This window comes from Drosophila arizonae, chromosome 3 (genome assembly GCF_054131065.1).
Source record: "Drosophila arizonae isolate 15081-1271.41 chromosome 3, UAZ_ARI_1.0, whole genome shotgun sequence".
NCBI lineage: Eukaryota > Metazoa > Arthropoda > Insecta > Diptera > Drosophilidae > Drosophila > Drosophila arizonae.
Window position 1 is genome coordinate 8,976,186 of NC_142923.1, and position 18,173 is coordinate 8,994,358.

An 18,173-nucleotide genomic window follows, 5' to 3' on the forward strand; every position below is an offset into this window, starting at 1 on the left:
CTCTGTCTCTCTCTTTTGCTCTATCGCTCTGTCATTTGCACTAATCACTTGGCAGTTAAATTGCAATTAAAACAGTAAAACGCAGCTAAATAAACGGCGGGGAGCAATAAACCTAGGCTCCCCTTAAAGGCTAGCTGTCTCTCCCTCTCCCGCTCAATCTCTCCTTCTTTCGTTTGCTGGAAACTAAACAGAAATCTTATGTTAAATTTTCAAGTGTTTTTTTATGATTTTCGAAACGCAGCTAATTGAAATGCCAGTTGCCAGTTGCCACTTGCAAGTTGTCTAGTTTTTCAAATTTTCATTTAAAGCTTTTCGTTTGTTTTTTTATAGTTTTAATTAAAGGCATTTTTTGCAATGACTTGTTCGTTGTTGTTGTTTGTGTGTGTTGCACTTTGTGGGTCGCCATGGGCCAAGACAGGTTGCATTTTCCAAATGTGGCTAAAACAACAAATGCGAATTCGAATGCCTATGTGAGTGCGTGTGTGAATACTTCACGAAGTTCACTCACTTGGGCGACGGCTACGGCTACTGCTGCTGCTTAATGCCAAATAAGATATTTCGGAATTTCAATTATTTTACTCTCTGTATGTGTGTGTGTGTATGCATTGGTCAGTCTCCGCTTGACAGCGCCTGTCAAATAGCTAAACATCAGCCCACTGTGCCGCACAGTGTGCATGGACAGCAGGCGTTGACACATGTTGATTTCTAGCTGACAGAGTGAAATCTAAAACCGAAAACCAAAAACCAAAAATCTGAAAACTGAAAATCAAAAAACCCAAAAGACCCTCATTATGAGCTTGGCTGACCAAACGTATAGAGGGAATATATTAAGGAATAATAGAGCAGAGTGTAGAGATGAAAATATATGGACTTCGTGTGACTAGATTAAAGTGTAATGGCGAATGCTGGAACATCTATGTAAATACTGTCGATCGAGGATCGTGGCTAATGAGAGATTTGAAAATATAAAAGATATTTTGTAGCCCAATGAACTGCAGGAGAGACTGATAGATCGATTTGCGTTTATGCGGAGGGGTTTGGAATAGGGTCAACTTTTGATACATTAAATGTACAGCTCGAATTGGATTCAGGATATTATTACTTGGCCAGCACTACCCACTAGAGCTTATTTATATTTAGCTATTAAGAATTTATTTATGGAACTTCAATCCTTTCATGCCACTAAACTCTACTTGGACTAATTTGTGTCGCAACGCCAAACAAATCTTTAATATTTAGGGAAAGTCCACACGCACAAGCGCTGCGCACTAAAAATTCTGAATGAAACAGGCGACTGGGTTTATCCTGGCGGCCATAAAAGTTGAGTCCAGTGGGAAAAAGGTGGGAAAAAAGATGGCAATGGAAATGAAAGGAACTTGTTTGGCACATTCGAGCGAATAACTACTGAGGTGGTCGGTTAGCGGGCCATAAAACACAATCGCAGCATGCAATGGCCGCCCATTGCGATCCTGTCAGCGGACGGCGGCCAACGGCTGGCAACTTGTTGCAAGCAGCGCAGATCCGTGAGAACGCAAAATGCGGGAAAATTCTTGCAAGCACAGTCAATCAGTCAGTGTCATGGCTAAAATATATACATACATATATATGTTTGTGTTTGCGGCCTTCGGCAATCGAATGTCGTGTAACTAATGCCATTTAATTGCCTAATTGCCATTCCAGAATTTTGGAATACCAAAGCGGGCGAGTCCGTCATCGTCGTGTGCCAGACCCAAGCGCACAATTCTCAAGGCGTGTGTCATTAAATTTGCGACGCGCGACGCGCGACTTGCAACTTGCCGCATGCAATTTGCAGCTTGCAACAGGCGACTTTCACATCAGGTGTGCCATCGGGGCAAGGTCTTCTTTGCCATTTATTGCTAATGGTCATTAGAGAATTCGCCTAGGAATTGGGGAAATCTGACTAAGGGAAATTCCTAATGAGTAGAAAATGATGAAGAAAAAAGCAAAAAATTTTCGCTTTTTTTTAAATTTTCTTTGAATTTTGATTATTATGATTGATTATTTGATTGACAGCAAAGTTAGCATCGTCATTTTTCTAACATTGTCATTGTCACTATTATATATTTTTATATATTTTTTTCCCATAAATATTGCCATTATCATTGCTATTATTCCAATATGCAAAAGGTAATCCATTCCTTAAGCAGTTTTTACTAAAAATTTCCTATTGCTAATGCCCATTATGCAGTTATAATAATAATTTGACAATCTTTGCCTTTCATTAACGCTTAAGCTGTTTATATATAACTCTATATAGCATACAACTCTTAAGCTCCACACCTCTTAGACCCAACCAACTGTCTGTCAACAGTTTTTCCCATTTAACCTGCTCGGTTCTCTGTTGTGGCCTGTGTCTGGGCTTAAGTTGTTGTCCAGTTCGTTTAATTGGCCAACTGTCATCGCCTCATCGACAGCCAATTTGAGTAATTGGCTTAATGCTCGGCGTTAGTCTTTTCCTGCACTCACCTGGCGCAGGTAATTTAGAGGCGGGTTTTGCTGAAGGCAAGGGGAGCGGCCGCTAATACGAGCTTCAACTTAAGGAGCTTACAGTAAACAATTTTCTATAAATGATAAATTCATAAAAATTGTGTTCGCTATGCAGAAATATTTGAACAATCATAATTATGTTTTATTTTATTTTTTTTACCGCTAACAATCACAAACATAAATTTTTATAAATTAAGAAATTATTTTCATAAATCAATTGATAAAATACGAACAATTTGGCGAGTGCGGAGGAAATTGATTTACGAGGAAGAAATGCCAGAGACTTGGCTTCAATTTATGTCTCGAGCATGTACAGGCTATGCTGTTTGTTGATTGGTTGGGGCCAGTACAGGTTGTACTGGTTGGCGTTGACAATTTTGTACGGCAGTTAGCCATAAATTGATGCGGTAACACGACCAAAGGCCTCTTTTATGGCGCGTGCGCTGTAAGGAAATCGTGTAAGCTATGTTTTAACAGAAGATGAAGAGAGGCGGGGGGTGGGGTGAGGTGAGTCGAGAGTAATGACTGTAGAGGCGCGATACAGCGAGGATCGTCGTAAGTTAATGGAACGCCTCTTGCAGGTAGCTCAACTCTGAAGTCTCTTGGCAAGTTATGACAATCGTGACTGTCTCACTCTAACCCATCTATATTTTTCCATCTCTCTCTCTCTCTGATCTCATCTGAAGTTTTGTATTATTGATGAGGCTTTTGCTGTCTCCAGAGGCCTCTAACCCCATTGGTGGGCGTGGTCACGCTCGCACCTAAAATAATCTGCGTAATTGATGAAGACATAGTTTTTGTTGTGCTTTCGCTTTCTTCATGGCTTCGTGTGCTGTTTGTCATTGAGATTGATGCCCGCCTCTCTCTGATCCCAGACAATTGCTTGTGGTTCGCTGTGAGCCGCAGCAATTACTCATCTGCCTCAAATGAATGAGCTGCCTTAGCTGAACTGACTCATCATTAGCTCATCGTTATAATGATTGTTGACGTCGCAACAGACTTTCTCTTGGCTCTTATTTAATCCATATTTTGATATATTCCACAAACTAACTCAATTCTCACTTTCTTTGTCTCTTTCTTGCATTGCAGAATCGCTACGTTCCGGCGTGGACCAAACAGAACTGCAGGAGCTCAATGGACTTGGTCTACTCTTGTCCTCCAGCCAATCACCGCGTGACTCCAAGCGGGCCTCCCTCAGCAATGAGCTGGTCTGTATTTGCGGCACTGTCAACAGCAGCTGCAGCTGCGCCGTCGAAAAAGCGCCCAAGGTCAAACGTTGCGGCAGCCACACCCCCGAGCCAACAAAACCAACTGAGTCAAATGACTGCACATTGGAGAAGCAGCAGCAGCAGCAGGAAGCGCAAACATCACAAACAGCTGAAGCACTCGAAGATGGGGCAATATGCAATAAAACAGCAACCACAAATTCCAGTACAAATGAGGTGAGTATTGAAATATATATGGTAATATATATATCAATAATATAGAATACTTTGGATATATTCTAGTATAACACTTATACTATATATATGCTATATGTATTCTGGTATAAAAATTATACTCCATATACAATATAGCTTACATTTTTGAATAGTTAACTAGTGGTAAAGTTCCCTCATACAACTCTAGCCTATAGATAAATAAGCTATAAAATTCTTGGAAAAATCCTAGCACACTAAGTGTATAAAGTCTAGATATCTATTCCAACCATAAACGCAGAGAGAAAGCATATCTCCTAGTCGGTCACTCTCGATTACAGCACTCTACTTCTTTTGAAGTCACTTAAAAATTGTATTTATATTATGAGCATTTACAACATCTGGACTTTATTAATGATTTAATTTAGAAATTTCCTTAAAATTTATATAGGATATAAAGCAAACAAACACTATACAAATATTCAAAGAATGTTCAACATTTTTATAATAAGTAATTAAATCTTTAATATTATCCTAACTTGACAAGTCTTATTTCATTCTATTTCCGTCTTTCATTAGGGTCCCAACGACTCCCATAGCACAACCACAATTCAGCCCAGCACGGCCAACATTGTTGCCAACTATCCCGGGCTGAAGCGGTATATGGATGATGGTTATTTGAACTACGAGCGCTTGTCCAAGTACTTCGAGGCGAATAGCGAATGGCAGAAGGAGATGGATTGCCAGACTTTGGGCCTCGCCCTTGTCATTCAATTTATGTCCAAGCAGGTGAGTCTAAGTAGAGTTTTACAAAAGTTCCAAACTCAATGGAATACAATGCAGACGACCATGAGAGGGGTAAGATAGACAGACGGAGTGTGAGAAAGATAGAGAGAGAGAGAGAGAGAGAGAGGGAGTGGGAGATTTAACAAAACTGGCGCCAGGGATTGCCCGGCCGAGCCGAGAGATTTCCGTGAGTCTGGCAGAGTCTGTCAAAAACTTTGTTCAGTTTTATGCACGACTGATTCCCTTTGTCCGGCACAAGCCAAAGGTCTCACCTGCTCTAATAAAGGCCCGAGATCTCTGCTATGGAAATTTGCCTTAATCCGCGCTTAAATTTGAGCTAATTTTGTTTAATTGTTGCACCGTACGCTAAGACCCTCAATCCCTTGCAACCAGATCCGGCACTGAGCCGGGGCCACTTTTCTGTTTGCACTAATTAAAGTTTGGCCAGCGCAAAGTTTTGGCCTGTTTTCAACATATGTGATACCCCTGCTCTCTATATATAGAGAAAGATACCCTTACAACTGCTTCGCATTCTTTTGTCTCAGTTACTTATTTTGTGAAAGGGTGTGAGCTCTGCCCGGGCATTCAATTAATTGTTATCATTTTCAATGCGTCGCACTATTTCTGTGAATTTTCTTGGCCACGTGTGAGTTTTAACAGTTTCAACTGTTTCGTAGCCCTTTGCTCTATATAAAACTTTGCAGAGGTGTTGGAAATGCAGTTCTTCATTTGTCAATTGTCTTTTAATTCGATCGGGTTTAGCTCTCTCTGACTACCTGTTGGCCTAATCTACCTTTGAATTGAAGCCTTTCAGCGATGAATAAGTAACATGTGATTCAGCTGTATAGCTTAACAATCTAAAAATTGTTAGTAATATTTAGTTTCTGATTCTTGGTTACCAGATTTGATCAAATTTTATTCTGTAATCTGTAATCTTCCATGCATGTGAAAAATGAAACTACCAACAATTTCTTTAGCTGATTTTTCAATCTAAGATCTAGACTTAGTTCCGTCTAGGTTACATAGCGAGAGCTCTTGAGTGAACTTGTTGCATATTCAACTACCTGTGTTTGCTTGCTTTGGTTAGCTATTAAATATCAATAACAAGATCATAAAAATAGGCGACAAACATTATTTTAACATTTGCATATATCGCGCGCTCTGTCGTACTGCTCTCCCCTTTATAAATCGGTTTATGATGTTGTTTGTCTGCTGACTTCCCAACCGCAAAAATGCATCTTGCAGCAGGTAGCAGCGCATATCAGGTGAGATCGCTGCAAATGACCAAAAGAGGAAAAAACATTTCGCTAGCTATGCTTTAAGACATTTCGTGCATATATCTGAGGTACAATTGCGTAAATCCTTGCACAGGATACACCGAAGCGGGAACAGTTTTAAACAGTTTGTTCAGCTTACGATAAGTCAGTAAAGTAAAAGAGGATATAGAAAAACAAATCTATTTGCGGGGAATTTTCAACATTTTTGCATTCACAGATTTTTCTTGTGTTAGATAATAGTTGATAAGCTTGGAATATATTGTATAGACTAGCTTGAATGATGAATGTGAAAAGGAACAAAGACACAGAATCAAGTGAACAAATCTATAGAATCCTATATATATAATGGTAGTGTGAAAGAATAAAGAAATAATCTACGTATGAATACAGTTAAAGATCGAGAAAAGAAACATTGAACATTTCTAAAAGTTAATTTGAATGTCATTTGAATGTATTTGTTTTTTTCCCCTAAAGAACTTCAAGTCTACATTACAAATTTAAATATCAAAAAAATCCCAAAAATAATCGATTATGTTTTGTATTTTCCCTCTGAGCCGGTGGAAATTTTTCACAACACGAGGCGGAAAAAAACCCCTTCAAATCCCATTGATTACACAACTTTCATATGGTGGTAGATGAGAAATGTTGCCGCAATATTTGGCTAACTTGTTGCATGCGGTCGTTGCACAAACAATCAACACGAGGCTAAATTTTCGGCGGAATTTCTCGATTGCCCAACTCGAGAAATTGTTGTTTTCCCACTAAAAGCCTTAACGGCTGCTGTTGCAACATAAATATTTATTTAAATATTATGATCCAGTCAGATTTCGGAGCTCAGATTTCGCATAGTAGTGTGAAAACCGGGAAAATGCCCGCACAAGGACGTTCGTTTATATCTGAGAGATACGCTGAGAGAAGCGTGTTTTATTGAGGACAAATATGAAGGACACGCACGACTCTCATCGGTCAATGTCACAGCTGAGAAATGCTCTAGAAATTTCAGATTCGAACTATTATTTAGACTCTTCGCAGTCTGTCAAAGGATTAAGTGCAGTCAGCGAAATAACTGACGACGTGTCCTGCACAGAAGTGAGTCACATTTTAATTGCAGTTACTCAGGTAGTGCAGAGACGACTACGATGAGGAACACGAAGACGAAGACAGAGTCATGAACTAGTCGCAGACACGTAACGACATCCAAATTATTAATCATGTCGCCAGACAACGGGCGTGCATGCAGAGAGATTTATATCAACGTCGGACTCTTTTAATTTGCAGATCAACTTGTCTCTCGATTATTAGCTGACGGGAGACAGGCAAATTAATAAGGAAAGAAAAGAGAGAAGGAGAGGGCAGATCATGAAATCCCCTTTCGCTTCAAAGATCCCTCTCTCTTTCCTAGAGAGATTGGGGAATTTCCGGCTCTCTCTTTGCTAGTAAGATTGAGAGATCCATCTCCCTATGTAGAGATTTATAGAACTGTCACTCATTCCTTTAAATATTTAACGAGTTATCTCTGTCGTTGCTGGATATATTGTAATATAAGCGAGAAATGAGCTATACTGCTATGTAGACTACAGAAAAATATATATTCCAGACTATATATACTTTATTGTAGACCAGGCTTACCTTTTCTTTTTACTTATGACTAAACTTCGTATATTACATATATCTTATATCATTTCTATATACTTACTGTTCTCAGACTACATGCTTTGCGAAATTCCTCTGCGTTAGTCATCCTTACATTTAGTCATATTCTAATACTATCCAAACGATGATTTAACTGTCAATTAAATGATTGAAATTATAGGCAAAGTCTCTTGTGTTGCACGGGACTTAGCTCATATATAGAGAGCTTCAAAGCATTCGAAACAACTGTTATAAGAGTCAAGTGTAACAACCGTATCAAGTTTATCTTAAGAAATTAAAGTTCAGCAATACAAACACATTTAACAATACAAAGAAATGGTCTATGAATTAGATATAAATAGACCCAAGAAACTTTATCAAAAACCAAACTCCATCCCAATCCCATCTACATTTGAATGGAATGCTTGGAATATGTCTCATCTAAAATTTTTAAGCTCTTTCATATGATATGGTATACACAAGTTTGCTTATTCTCTATATCGTACACTCCTAATCTTGGTTTTTGAAACTTTGAAAAAAACTCTTTCTAAAACCACTTGAGCCACATCAAATTGACTCTTCAAAGAACAAAAACTTCTCTTGACTTTTCATTAGATTCATATTGTAACGTGACAATTGCAATTTGAACTAGAGCTAATCAAATTTAGGTGTCAAGTACTTGAGGGATCTAAGCCAGCTGAGGCGCTCAGACTTCGACACGCGTCCACCCAAAGCGTAGCAAGGAGGGAAGAGGTGCACAAATTGAAGAGCATTCAGACAACCCTCAAGGGACGCCCCAAATTGAAAGAGGATTGTCGAAGATTGTGGCCCAGACTCGTCTGTGACGAATTTCTTGGTCGTGCATTTGATATGTGACCAAACCACATGAGGTAGCTCTAAGCCAGACGAGTCGAGTCGCTGCTCTTGGCTCGAGGCGTTGACCGAGCAGCCAAAAACGCCCATCGGTCCACCGAGGGTTACACCCCAAAAATTTGCAAATTTTTGATGCTTTTTTTCAGTGCTCTTCCGTCTCATGTGGTATAAAAATTGTAAATCCTTTTCGTTAGTTTTCGCTAGTTTCTAAATCCGCTGTAAATATTTGCTTCACTGTTTGGTTGACCTGTCCGCCGGATCTTTGCTTGCACAGCCTGAGCTACCTGCTCGCTATAAAAGCCCTGGTAGAGTTCTTCCTTTCGTCAGTCTACTTCAAGTATTCGTCGTGTTCAACACGAGTTTGTGTGTGCTCTAAAAGTATTTTACAAAAATGTTTGACAATTTTGTGCTTCCCAACGAAAATTTATCCGCCGAAACGATGGACTTTGATTTGATCAGTTGGACAGGCAATGTGAATAATTTCAATGATAATATGGCGACTGCCACGCAGTTTGAACAGCAGCAGGTAAATTGAGAGTTATTTGAGAGCGTATATGAGATATAGGCAGATGCGTAAATACTTTGTTATATCTCGACTGTTTCTGCGAAATTTTCGATTGCATTTTGCATACTTACGAGTGGAGGGTGACGCATATTTCTTTCCATTTTAGATACCTTCTTTTATGATCTTAAACCTAAGTTCAAGTGTTCAAGAAGCCAGAATGAGAATTGTCTGCATTTGCTTTTGATTGGGCTAGGAAGCTAATGTAAGTTAGAGATAGCTAAGAGATGAAAGAGTAGGAGAGCTGGGGTAAGAGAAATTTATATCATATTGTATATGGATGAAGATTTAGCTTTGCTCTACATATAATCTACAACATATCCTGAAATATTTACCAATCACATAATATATGAAAAACTATTTTGTGTATAGGGAATACCTTTCAGCTTCAATGAAAAATTGTTTTGATAACCTGGCAACTCTTTTTGACTTTCTCAATCAACACTGGGCTGGCACATTTACTACTAATGTCAGTCTTCAACTATAAATGATAGGAATTCCTTGAAAATAACTTCATTAAATGTTAGTTAAAAAATGCTTAAAAAATATTCACTATGCTAGTCAGGGTTTGCTTCAACTGAGGATACTTTGTTCCTTCACTCGTCGTAAAATGCATTTGATGGCATTTATGGCCCAGGGAAAATTCCCATCGTAAAGCCATTCGAACGAACAATAGGCCCAAAGTGCGAACTGCCAGAAAAACACTTCGAATGCCAACAATTGCAGGTAGCCAAATCCTTGAAGAGATCTCACTAATATTTCGTTTGCTCTTTGCTTTGCAGATGGAAATGTTGAGCTGTCGGGAGAGTGAGTTGAAGGTATTGCTGGAGGAGACGCAACACAACTGCGAAGAGCTGCGTAAGCAGCTGCACGAAAAAGACGTCGAGTGGTCGCAGCGTCAGCAGGAGTGGGAGCATTTGCAACTCAGGGAACTGCAGCAAGGTAGGTGTAGCACAAAAGTCTTGAAATTAAGTCGATAGGTTAACTAACTATAAAACTCCTGCTGCAGCTCACGAGAAAGTACAGGAGGTGCAGTTGCTTGCCAAGGAGCGTTTCCGTGAGCTGGAAGCCCAGCTAGTGGCCAAGGACGAGGAGAAGAAACAGGCCCTGCAAACGTATCACCAGGAGGTCGCGCATCAGCTGCGCCACAAGCAGCAGCAGCTAACAGCGGCTGAGCAGCAAGTGCTACAGCTGCAGACACGCCTGCAGGAGCAGGACGCCAAGGAGCTGCAGTTGCACGAGAAGCTGACACGAGTCGAGAATATCAATGCCCAACGCCTCTCTGAGGCCACAATGCGCGAGGAGCAGCTGCAGGAGCGCATCAAGTCGATCACCAAGGAGCTGCAAACGCTGCGCGCCAGCACCGAGCACAAGGAGCGCGATCTGCGTGATCGTCTGGCCCTGTCCGAGGATGAGATCAGTGTGCTACGCAGCTCTTCGCAGCGTCGTAGCCCGAGCAGGAGCAGCAGCGGACAGAGCGACACCGGCAGCGTCGAATTGTGGCGCAGGGAGGCGGAGAGCCTGCGTCACGTGCTCGATATGAAGCAGGAGAAGATCGCCGATCTGACCAAACAGAATGCCGAGCTGAAGCGCGACAACGAGGAGCAGCGCAGCATGTGCAATCGCCTCACCCTGCTCGAGTCCCAAGCCGAGATGCTACGCACCGAGCTGGAGGCCAAAAACGAGAAGGAGAAGTATGTGCTGATACTACTGCCAATGCCAAGCTTGATCTATTTTACTAACTCTTTGATCTATCCTTTGCAGAGATCTCCAGCGTCAAATGGAAGAGATGCAAAAGGCCTTCAACCACGAAAGCATCAAACGCAAACGTCTCACCTGCGACAAAGAGGAGTTGCAGTACCATCTGAAGCAGCGCTCCGAGCAGCTGCAACTGGTCCAGGCCCAACTCCATGAGCTCTCCACTAGCTCGCTCGATAGCTTCCTCAGTCACCCGCATAGTCGCTGCAGCTCGTCACGCTCCTGCCTGGAGTCAAGCCACAACTCGGCCAACACATCGCCGCCAGCCACACCAGTCATCATGGGCGTCATCAAGCGCAACGATTCCGTTAGCTATGTGCTCGAAATGGACGACGAAACGCCGCAGGTGGCCGCCTCGAAGCTGGTGCGACGCGCCGGCTCGTTGCGCAGCACCAGCGAGCGCAGCCCCATGCAGCGTCGCCAGCTGTCGCAGAGCGCCACTGTGGCCAGCAATGGCCATGGCCAGAACGGACATAGCCCTGGTCCCAATCCGCTGTCGCAGAGCATGTCGGCCACGGCAGTGATGCGCAGCCATGGCCTGGATGCGGAGTCGCCGCATCCGCTTTGTCGTGCTCGCTCCCAGTCCGTTTGTACCAAAGCCTCCTCCCAGCGCCAACAAGAACAGCCACAGACACAGCCGGAGCCACTGCCGCCACAGCCGAATGAATTGACACTGCCCGATTGGCACGTGGACGAGTTGTGCTCCAGTTCGCCGCATAAAGGCTCAATCAGTGTGGGGTTGCGGCCACGCAGCAGCACGATGAAGCTGATGAGCTCTGTGGATGCCTATCCCAAGGCCCTGAAGAAGTTCCATGAGATACAGGAATCAGCTGGCGAGGCCATGGTCAGCGGCGCCAATTCCGAGGATGAGAGCTGCTCGGCATCGTCCGAGGATATGCGCAGCTCGTCGGCATCCAGCACAGCATCCGCGGCAGGCTGCACGCTCTCCAAGTGCCAAAAGCAACCGTCACACATGTCCATCGAGGAGGCATTAATGCTAGAGCAGATCAGCAGCCTAAATGGCACGCCCATGGAGGTGAGTTGGTCGGAGGATGCGGCCGATGCGGATGTTGCCGCTGCACCTCCACTCGCATGACAGGCACTTGTCGAGGATGATGTGGGCTACGAGGAACGCGCCGTCATTGAGCAGATTGCCGAGGCAGCAGAAGAGGCTTACGAAATAGACGCCGATGCCCAGCAGGAGGAGCTAATTGTGGGTGGCGACGACGAAGAGGAGGATGCAGACGATGATTATGATGATGATAGCTTTTAAAGCGGGCGCGCATAAATTGTAGAACAATTGGATGGGCAACAAAACAAAACAAAACCGAAAACATAAACTAAACTAAAGCAAAGCTTGGCGCAAAGCAAAGGCCAAAAAGGGAGTCATGAGAGAAGCGAAGGAGAAACAGGAAATAATATATATGGATGGAGAAAAGAAAGCTAGAAATAAGCCTTAAATAATTTGCAAATTTGATTAAACAAAGTTTCCTGTAAATATTTTCATTAATGAGCGCTTCAATGGATGAGCTATGAGGAGGGCAAAAACAATTTATATACATATATGTATATCGATTTTCATATACGGCTATGATAAGAGGGAATAGAAATGAAAAAAAGAAAGATTTTATGCACACACACACACACACACTCATCACACATATTTAAACACTCATAGTAAGTGGATCCGTCACAGTCTCAAGAGAACTATTTATGGGTTGATATTGAATAAAGCAAATGAGACGAAATAACTAAAGTGTTATATGTAGGTCATTTTATGCATACGATCCGTAAAATCAAAAAAATCATTTGAAGAAATTGAATAAAAGATTTGATCGATTTATAGTAACCTAAAAGTAGTATAACAGTATGACAGTATAATAGTAGAGCCACTCTTTAAACAACTTCAATGAAAACTGTTTCAAACGCTATCCCCGACTGTAGATTATGTTGCTCCACAACCAGGATATGCAACATCCAATGAGGGTTAGGCATTTAGCTCAAGCAGTATATAAATAGATTTGCATTCAACTTATTAACTATATATATATACACAATATACATTTATAACTATACATATACATACATATTATGGTATTCTAACCCAAAAACAAAAAGAAACAACTTGAGATATCTTATATATATATGAACATAAATGTTATGCCCTAAAAAGAAAAGTAAAACCCAGAAATCCAATTATAAGTCTAGCCCACGTATTTCCCATTGAGCTCAAAGTTAAGAAACAGACAAAACAAAAAACAAAAAATCACTTGATGTCCTTAATTTATAAGCTAAAGCCCACTAAAATCTAATATCTAAAATTGTAAAATGTTACGCAGTTCCATTTATAGGAACTACGAACTTAAGCGTTAATTAATATTTTTTGTGCGTGTGTTTTGCGAAATTGATTAAACATTATTTATTATTTAGTTTTTAGCATCAAGATTAATCAGAGAATCATCTATGTTAATTGATCTACACTATAGGTTAAATCAGATATTACACTTAGTTCTTAGGACTTAGCATTTAGTTACAATTTTAATTTTTAATTTGTTATCATTGATTGTATTCTGTATCTGAGGTCGCATCCGTATCCCTATCCGTAACGGTATCTAATCTGGCAAGTCTTAAATGTAAAAGCTATAGGGATACGCAGAGGTCTATAACACGCAGCATTGTCATTAATTCTTAAGTAATATTCAGATACTCTATGTTATTTTTATGTGTGAGCCCCCAGCAAAACAACAGCAACTGAACAGAACTTGTGTGCATGCCCAATATAAGGTGAATGAATTTAAGAAATATAGAAAACAAAGCAAATTGTATAACAGTATAACACAAATGGCTATAGAAAGAAAATCTAAAATATTTTTTGCTAAATCATTTCAAAACCTAAAATAAAATAGTAATTGTTTCAAAAACTAACTTTGATTATTATTATGGGAAGGAGGCGTGCAGAGTTTTACCAAGAATTGCATCGTCCGGGAGTAAGGGGACTAGATTCTAAATAAAATGAAATGTGTTTACCTTCAATTGAAAATCTTTATTGCTCTATGAGTTAAACGAGAACCAGAACTAGTAATATTTAAACTCGAACAGCCTGTGTCTGATCCTTCTTCTGTGGGAAAGTCTCCTCGAATTGCTTCAATAGCTTGAACTTTTGTATTTTGCCGGAGGTGGTCTTGGGGAATGAATCGACGGGCACCACATAGTGGGGCACCTTGAAGTGCGCCAGTTTGCCCTTGGCGTAGGCGCGCACAGTCGCATTGGTGAACGACTTGGGATCGACGTCATTTTCGAGGCGTACAAAGGCGCACAGTTCTTCGCCCAGACGCTCGTCGGGAACGCCAATTACCTGAGGAAGAAATTCATTTATTGATCAGCTGTTTAATGGGGGATGGCTGGTACACCTACATGAGCCTCGACCACCTGTGGGTGGGTGTTCAAAAAGTCTTCAACCTCTTTGGGGAATATGTTCTCACCGCCTCGTATAACCATGTCCTTGAGACGGCCCACGATGCGACCATAGCCATCTTTCTCGAGCACAAATTGATCGCCCGTGTGAAGCCAATTGTCGGCTCCGAGTATTTCCTTCGTTTTCGCCTCGTCGCCGTGATAGCCCAGCATGGTTATGTAGCCGCGCACGCACAGCTCACCCGGCTGGCCCAGGGGCACCAGGCAGCCCTGCTCATCGATGACCTTGGCCTCCACGTGGTCAGTGAGATGGCCCACATAGTCGAGCACTCGATTGCCCTCCTCACCGGGCTGCGACTGAAAGATGACAGCCGTTGACTCGGTCAGGCCGTAGACACTGTGCATGGCCTCCACGCCCAGGACGTTCTTCACATCCAGGATGAGTTGCGGCGAGACGGTGGCACCGCCTGTGATCGCCTTCTTAATCTTGCCCAGTGGCATCTGCAGCTTTCGCTGCATAGCAACCAGATCCACATACATTGTGGGTGTGCCGTGTATCACAGTGCACTTCTCCTTGATGATCGCCTTCAACGAGTCCTCGGGACTGAAGCCGGCTGCTGGCAGGACAATAGTGGCGCCCGTGGCCATGGACGCCATGATGGTGATGACTACGCCAAAGGCATGGAACAGTGGCACCTGAACACAGATTCGTTCGCCGGCTATCTCGTTGCGCTTGCCCACGTGGATGCCATTGTTGACAAAGTTGTGGTGCGAGAGCACCGCCGCCTTGGGATTGCCGGTAGTGCCGGATGTGAACTGGACATTGCAAGGACTTTCGGGAAGAATTAGGCGTTGCAGTTTGCTAATCTCCGCCTGCTCATCGGCATTGCTGAAGCCTAGCACATCGTCGAAGCGCAGCGCGCCCTTCAGGCTCTGTGTGCTATTAATAATAACCGCGCGCAGATGTGGGAATTTTTCGCTTTTGATCTTGCCCGGCTCCGAGTCGGCCAGCTCCGGGCAGATGTTGCGCAAGATCTCATAGTAATTTTGCGTCCTGAATGTCTCGGGCGCAATAATGGCCTTGATGTCCACTTTGTTCAGACAGTATGCGACTTCGGGAGCCTGGTAGGCAGGATTAATGCCCACCGAGATGAGGCCTGCTCGCGCTGCCCCCATCATGCCCAGATACCATTGTACATAGTTGGGCGCCCAGATGCCCACGGCATCGCCTTTGTTTAGGCCCAGCTTTCGCAGTGATGCTGCCAACCGATCCACCTCGGCTATCAGGCTGCGGTACGTATATCGCTTGTCCTCGTGACACGACACCAGCGCCTCCGTACTGCCAAACTGCGAGGCGGCCAGCTCGAGCTGTTGACCCACATTGCGATAGGCAAGGGGCTCCTTGCCTATGTGATGTATGTAGCTGCTGTAGGCAGGGCTCGATGTGGAGAGCCTGCAATGGAAAGGTCGAGAGATATAATAATAATAATACATGCAATGTATATATTTGAACTGAATGGAAGTAAAGTAAAATGTAAATAAATAAATATTATGTATGAATCCACGATTGTCTGTAGAAACATTTTGTTATTATATAACCCCCATAATACTTTGCGATAAAGTTTACGAGTTTTCTGTTTTCCTTGGGCTTTTATGTAGAAGTTAATTAGTTAATCATAAAATAGTAATACAATTTGTAGACTTTTATGAATTATCTTACCTATATCAGCTTTTATAGGGTATTTTTATAGCACATGTAGTTCAATAATAATTATACACTGAAATATGTTAACATGTTTGCAGTGGTTTGTGTCTCTGCTGCGAAGGGGTTGTGTGTCTTTGATATATTGAGTTCTCAAGCTAAGAAAAAGCTATTCAAAAGCTTGAGCCAAAAATAGTTTATGGCAAGTATTTTATGGCGCTCTGTTTACAGTAACTGCTCTTCAACGTTTCGTCTATTGTTTTTGTTTGGGTTGGCTTGGAGAGCGTCGTATTAATGTGTGTGTGCACGCATATTAGTATGTACATATGTACTTAAGCATATGCACATATGTACATACATATATAAAGGCATGTTAATAGTTACATGACTTTGCCGCTTATCACTATAACAGCGTATTTGTTTATATACCAGCTTATTATATCATAATATATAATAATAGGTAAAAATAAAAGTATGTGTGCTTTCTGGTATCAAGTGGTTCATATCTGTTTTAAATGTTCTCCACTGTTAACGGAAATGTTCCACAGCAACAGGTGCTTCAAACGGTTTTGCGTAGTTTCATGAACACACACATTTATATTTGTTATTCAATCAGATGCTCTGCACAGCTTGTTAAAATGGGAAGCATTTGGTATATGGTTTCTTTGGAATATTACGTAATTTCTCTGGCAATATAGAGAAGCTGATGTGGAGAGGAACAACCCCGAACTCAAGCATATTCAAGATAATCCAATCGAACCAACTACGAGCATATGTGCAGTTGAGATAATCCTTTGCAACAGCTGGGGTCCTGGCTACTTGACATTGATTTATACATATGTGTGTGTGTGTGGGTGGGTTTATGTCTCCGCTAAGAAGAACGCACTTACCAGCGCAGCGCCTTGTGGCCCAAGCTCTGCTTGAGCACATGTCTGGCGACGATTTGTAGCTTCTTGTTGAGCATATTATACACTGAACGAAATAAACACACTCAAACAACAATAAGATCACTTTTCATAACTTTTCAAGTTTAAGTTTGCGTGAGCAATTTGCGCAGTCTTTTTCGAACTTTTAGGTAAAATTTGCCAATGCTTCGAACAAACACGTCCACTATTCGCCGCGTACAACCACGAACTGTGGAAGCGCAGAGCTAGCTTATTGAAATCAACATCGCCTTGCTCAACTCATAGAGAGAATGAGAGAGCAGCAAACGGGCAGAGAGAGAGAGAGAGAGAGAGAGAGCGTGATAGATGAGAGTGCGGTGAGTGTGAGTGTGACGATGATGCAGAACAGAATGATTTTTTAAATACGATTAAATAGTCCAAAGCAAACTTTAAGCTTGAGGGGTATATTAGGGTTGAGTAGGCGCAATAGATCAAAGGGCGACATTTAACCATAAAGATTAAGCATACAAATGGCGAACATTTACGAACATTTTCCAAAATTTGTTACTTCAGATAAAAATAAAACAAAAAATAAAAATAAAAAAGAAAATAAATAAAAATAATTATTTATGATAATATTAATGAAATCTAATAATAATAATAATATTCGTATTATCGATACACACACAGAGGGTATTTAAGAGTCGACTCACGCATCATTTTCTCATTGATTGCTACAACTTTTACATATTTTCATCTTTACATTAGTTTTCGTTGGCAGATCAATGCCAATATTACCGCGTTTTGTTTTGTTCTCCTTCTTATCAACTTTTCTGTTTTCTTTCTCACATTCTTCGCTCGACACGTGTCGCTTTATTTGTTTGATTTTTGTTTGTATTTTTATGTGTTTTTCCGTTACGTTCTTAATGCCGGTATTTGCGTCGAGCATTTTTGTTTTGCGTTTTGTGCTTTTGAATTGAAAAAGCTTTTTTGCTCGCATTGCTGTGATGCTTTTATTGTGTGTGAATCTATGGGAACTGGTTTGCTCTGCTTTGCCTTTGGTCAGCTTTAGTTCTTGCATTTCTTTTTAACCAACTTGATTTGTTATGTTTGAATTGCTGTGGTACTTGTGTGTGTGCACACAAGCACTACATTAGCATATGTAGGAATGTATGTGTATGCACGAACATTCTAATAAAATTTGATAACATTGCAGATTGGTGCTTGCAAATTGAATTAAAATTGTGTGTGTGTGTATGTTAGTACAGAATGTAGAAAATGATAGGAAATTGAAATCAATTAGCGGGGCGTGTACAGATCTATAAATAGGTACATATTTATGTATGTATGTACATGTCT

At 41.6% G+C, this 18,173-nt stretch overlaps 2 protein-coding genes across 2 annotated transcripts in view; one reads left to right on the forward strand and one right to left on the reverse strand.

The window, feature by feature from the left end:
- The window catches only part of toc (toucan), a 111,448-nt gene extending 97,709 nt beyond the window's left edge, over positions 1–13,739 (forward strand). The window contains exons 6-10 of the mRNA XM_089463950.1: positions 3,598–3,950; positions 4,506–4,715; positions 9,839–9,998; positions 10,066–10,750; positions 10,821–13,739. Coding sequence (XP_089320076.1) covers positions 3,598–3,950; positions 4,506–4,715; positions 9,839–9,998; positions 10,066–10,750; positions 10,821–11,910 — 2,498 coding nt within the window. The 3' untranslated portion in view covers positions 11,911–13,739. The remainder of the gene's footprint in view (positions 1–3,597; positions 3,951–4,505; positions 4,716–9,838; positions 9,999–10,065; positions 10,751–10,820) is intronic.
- Positions 13,740–13,836: 97 nt separating this feature from the next.
- On the reverse strand, positions 13,837–17,080 carry Acsf2 (Acyl-CoA synthetase family member 2). Its single transcript, XM_018001902.2, has 3 exons — positions 16,821–17,080; positions 14,229–15,681; positions 13,837–14,169 (listed from the first exon to the last, which is right to left on the reverse strand). The coding sequence occupies exons 1-3, from the start codon at positions 16,892–16,894 to the stop codon at positions 13,900–13,902; spliced, it is 1,797 nt and encodes a 598-aa protein (XP_017857391.1). The 5' UTR covers positions 16,895–17,080; the 3' UTR covers positions 13,837–13,899.
- Positions 17,081–18,173: the final 1,093 nt, after the last annotated feature.

What these genes read in the sequence shown, in the direction of transcription:
- Acsf2 (XM_018001902.2), bottom strand. Translation starts at nt 16,894, where the DNA reads ATGCTCAACAAGAAGCTACAAATCGTCGCCAGACATGTGCTCAAGCAG. An exon ending in GGCCACAAGGCGCTGCGCTG is followed by an intron (nt 15,682 to 16,820) that starts GTAAGTGCGTTC and finishes TTTCCATTGCAG; the next exon opens with GCTCTCCACATCGAGCCCTG. An exon ending in CACAGGTGGTCGAGGCTCAT is followed by an intron (nt 14,170 to 14,228) that starts GTAGGTGTACCA and finishes TTTCTTCCTCAG; the next exon opens with GTAATTGGCGTTCCCGACGA.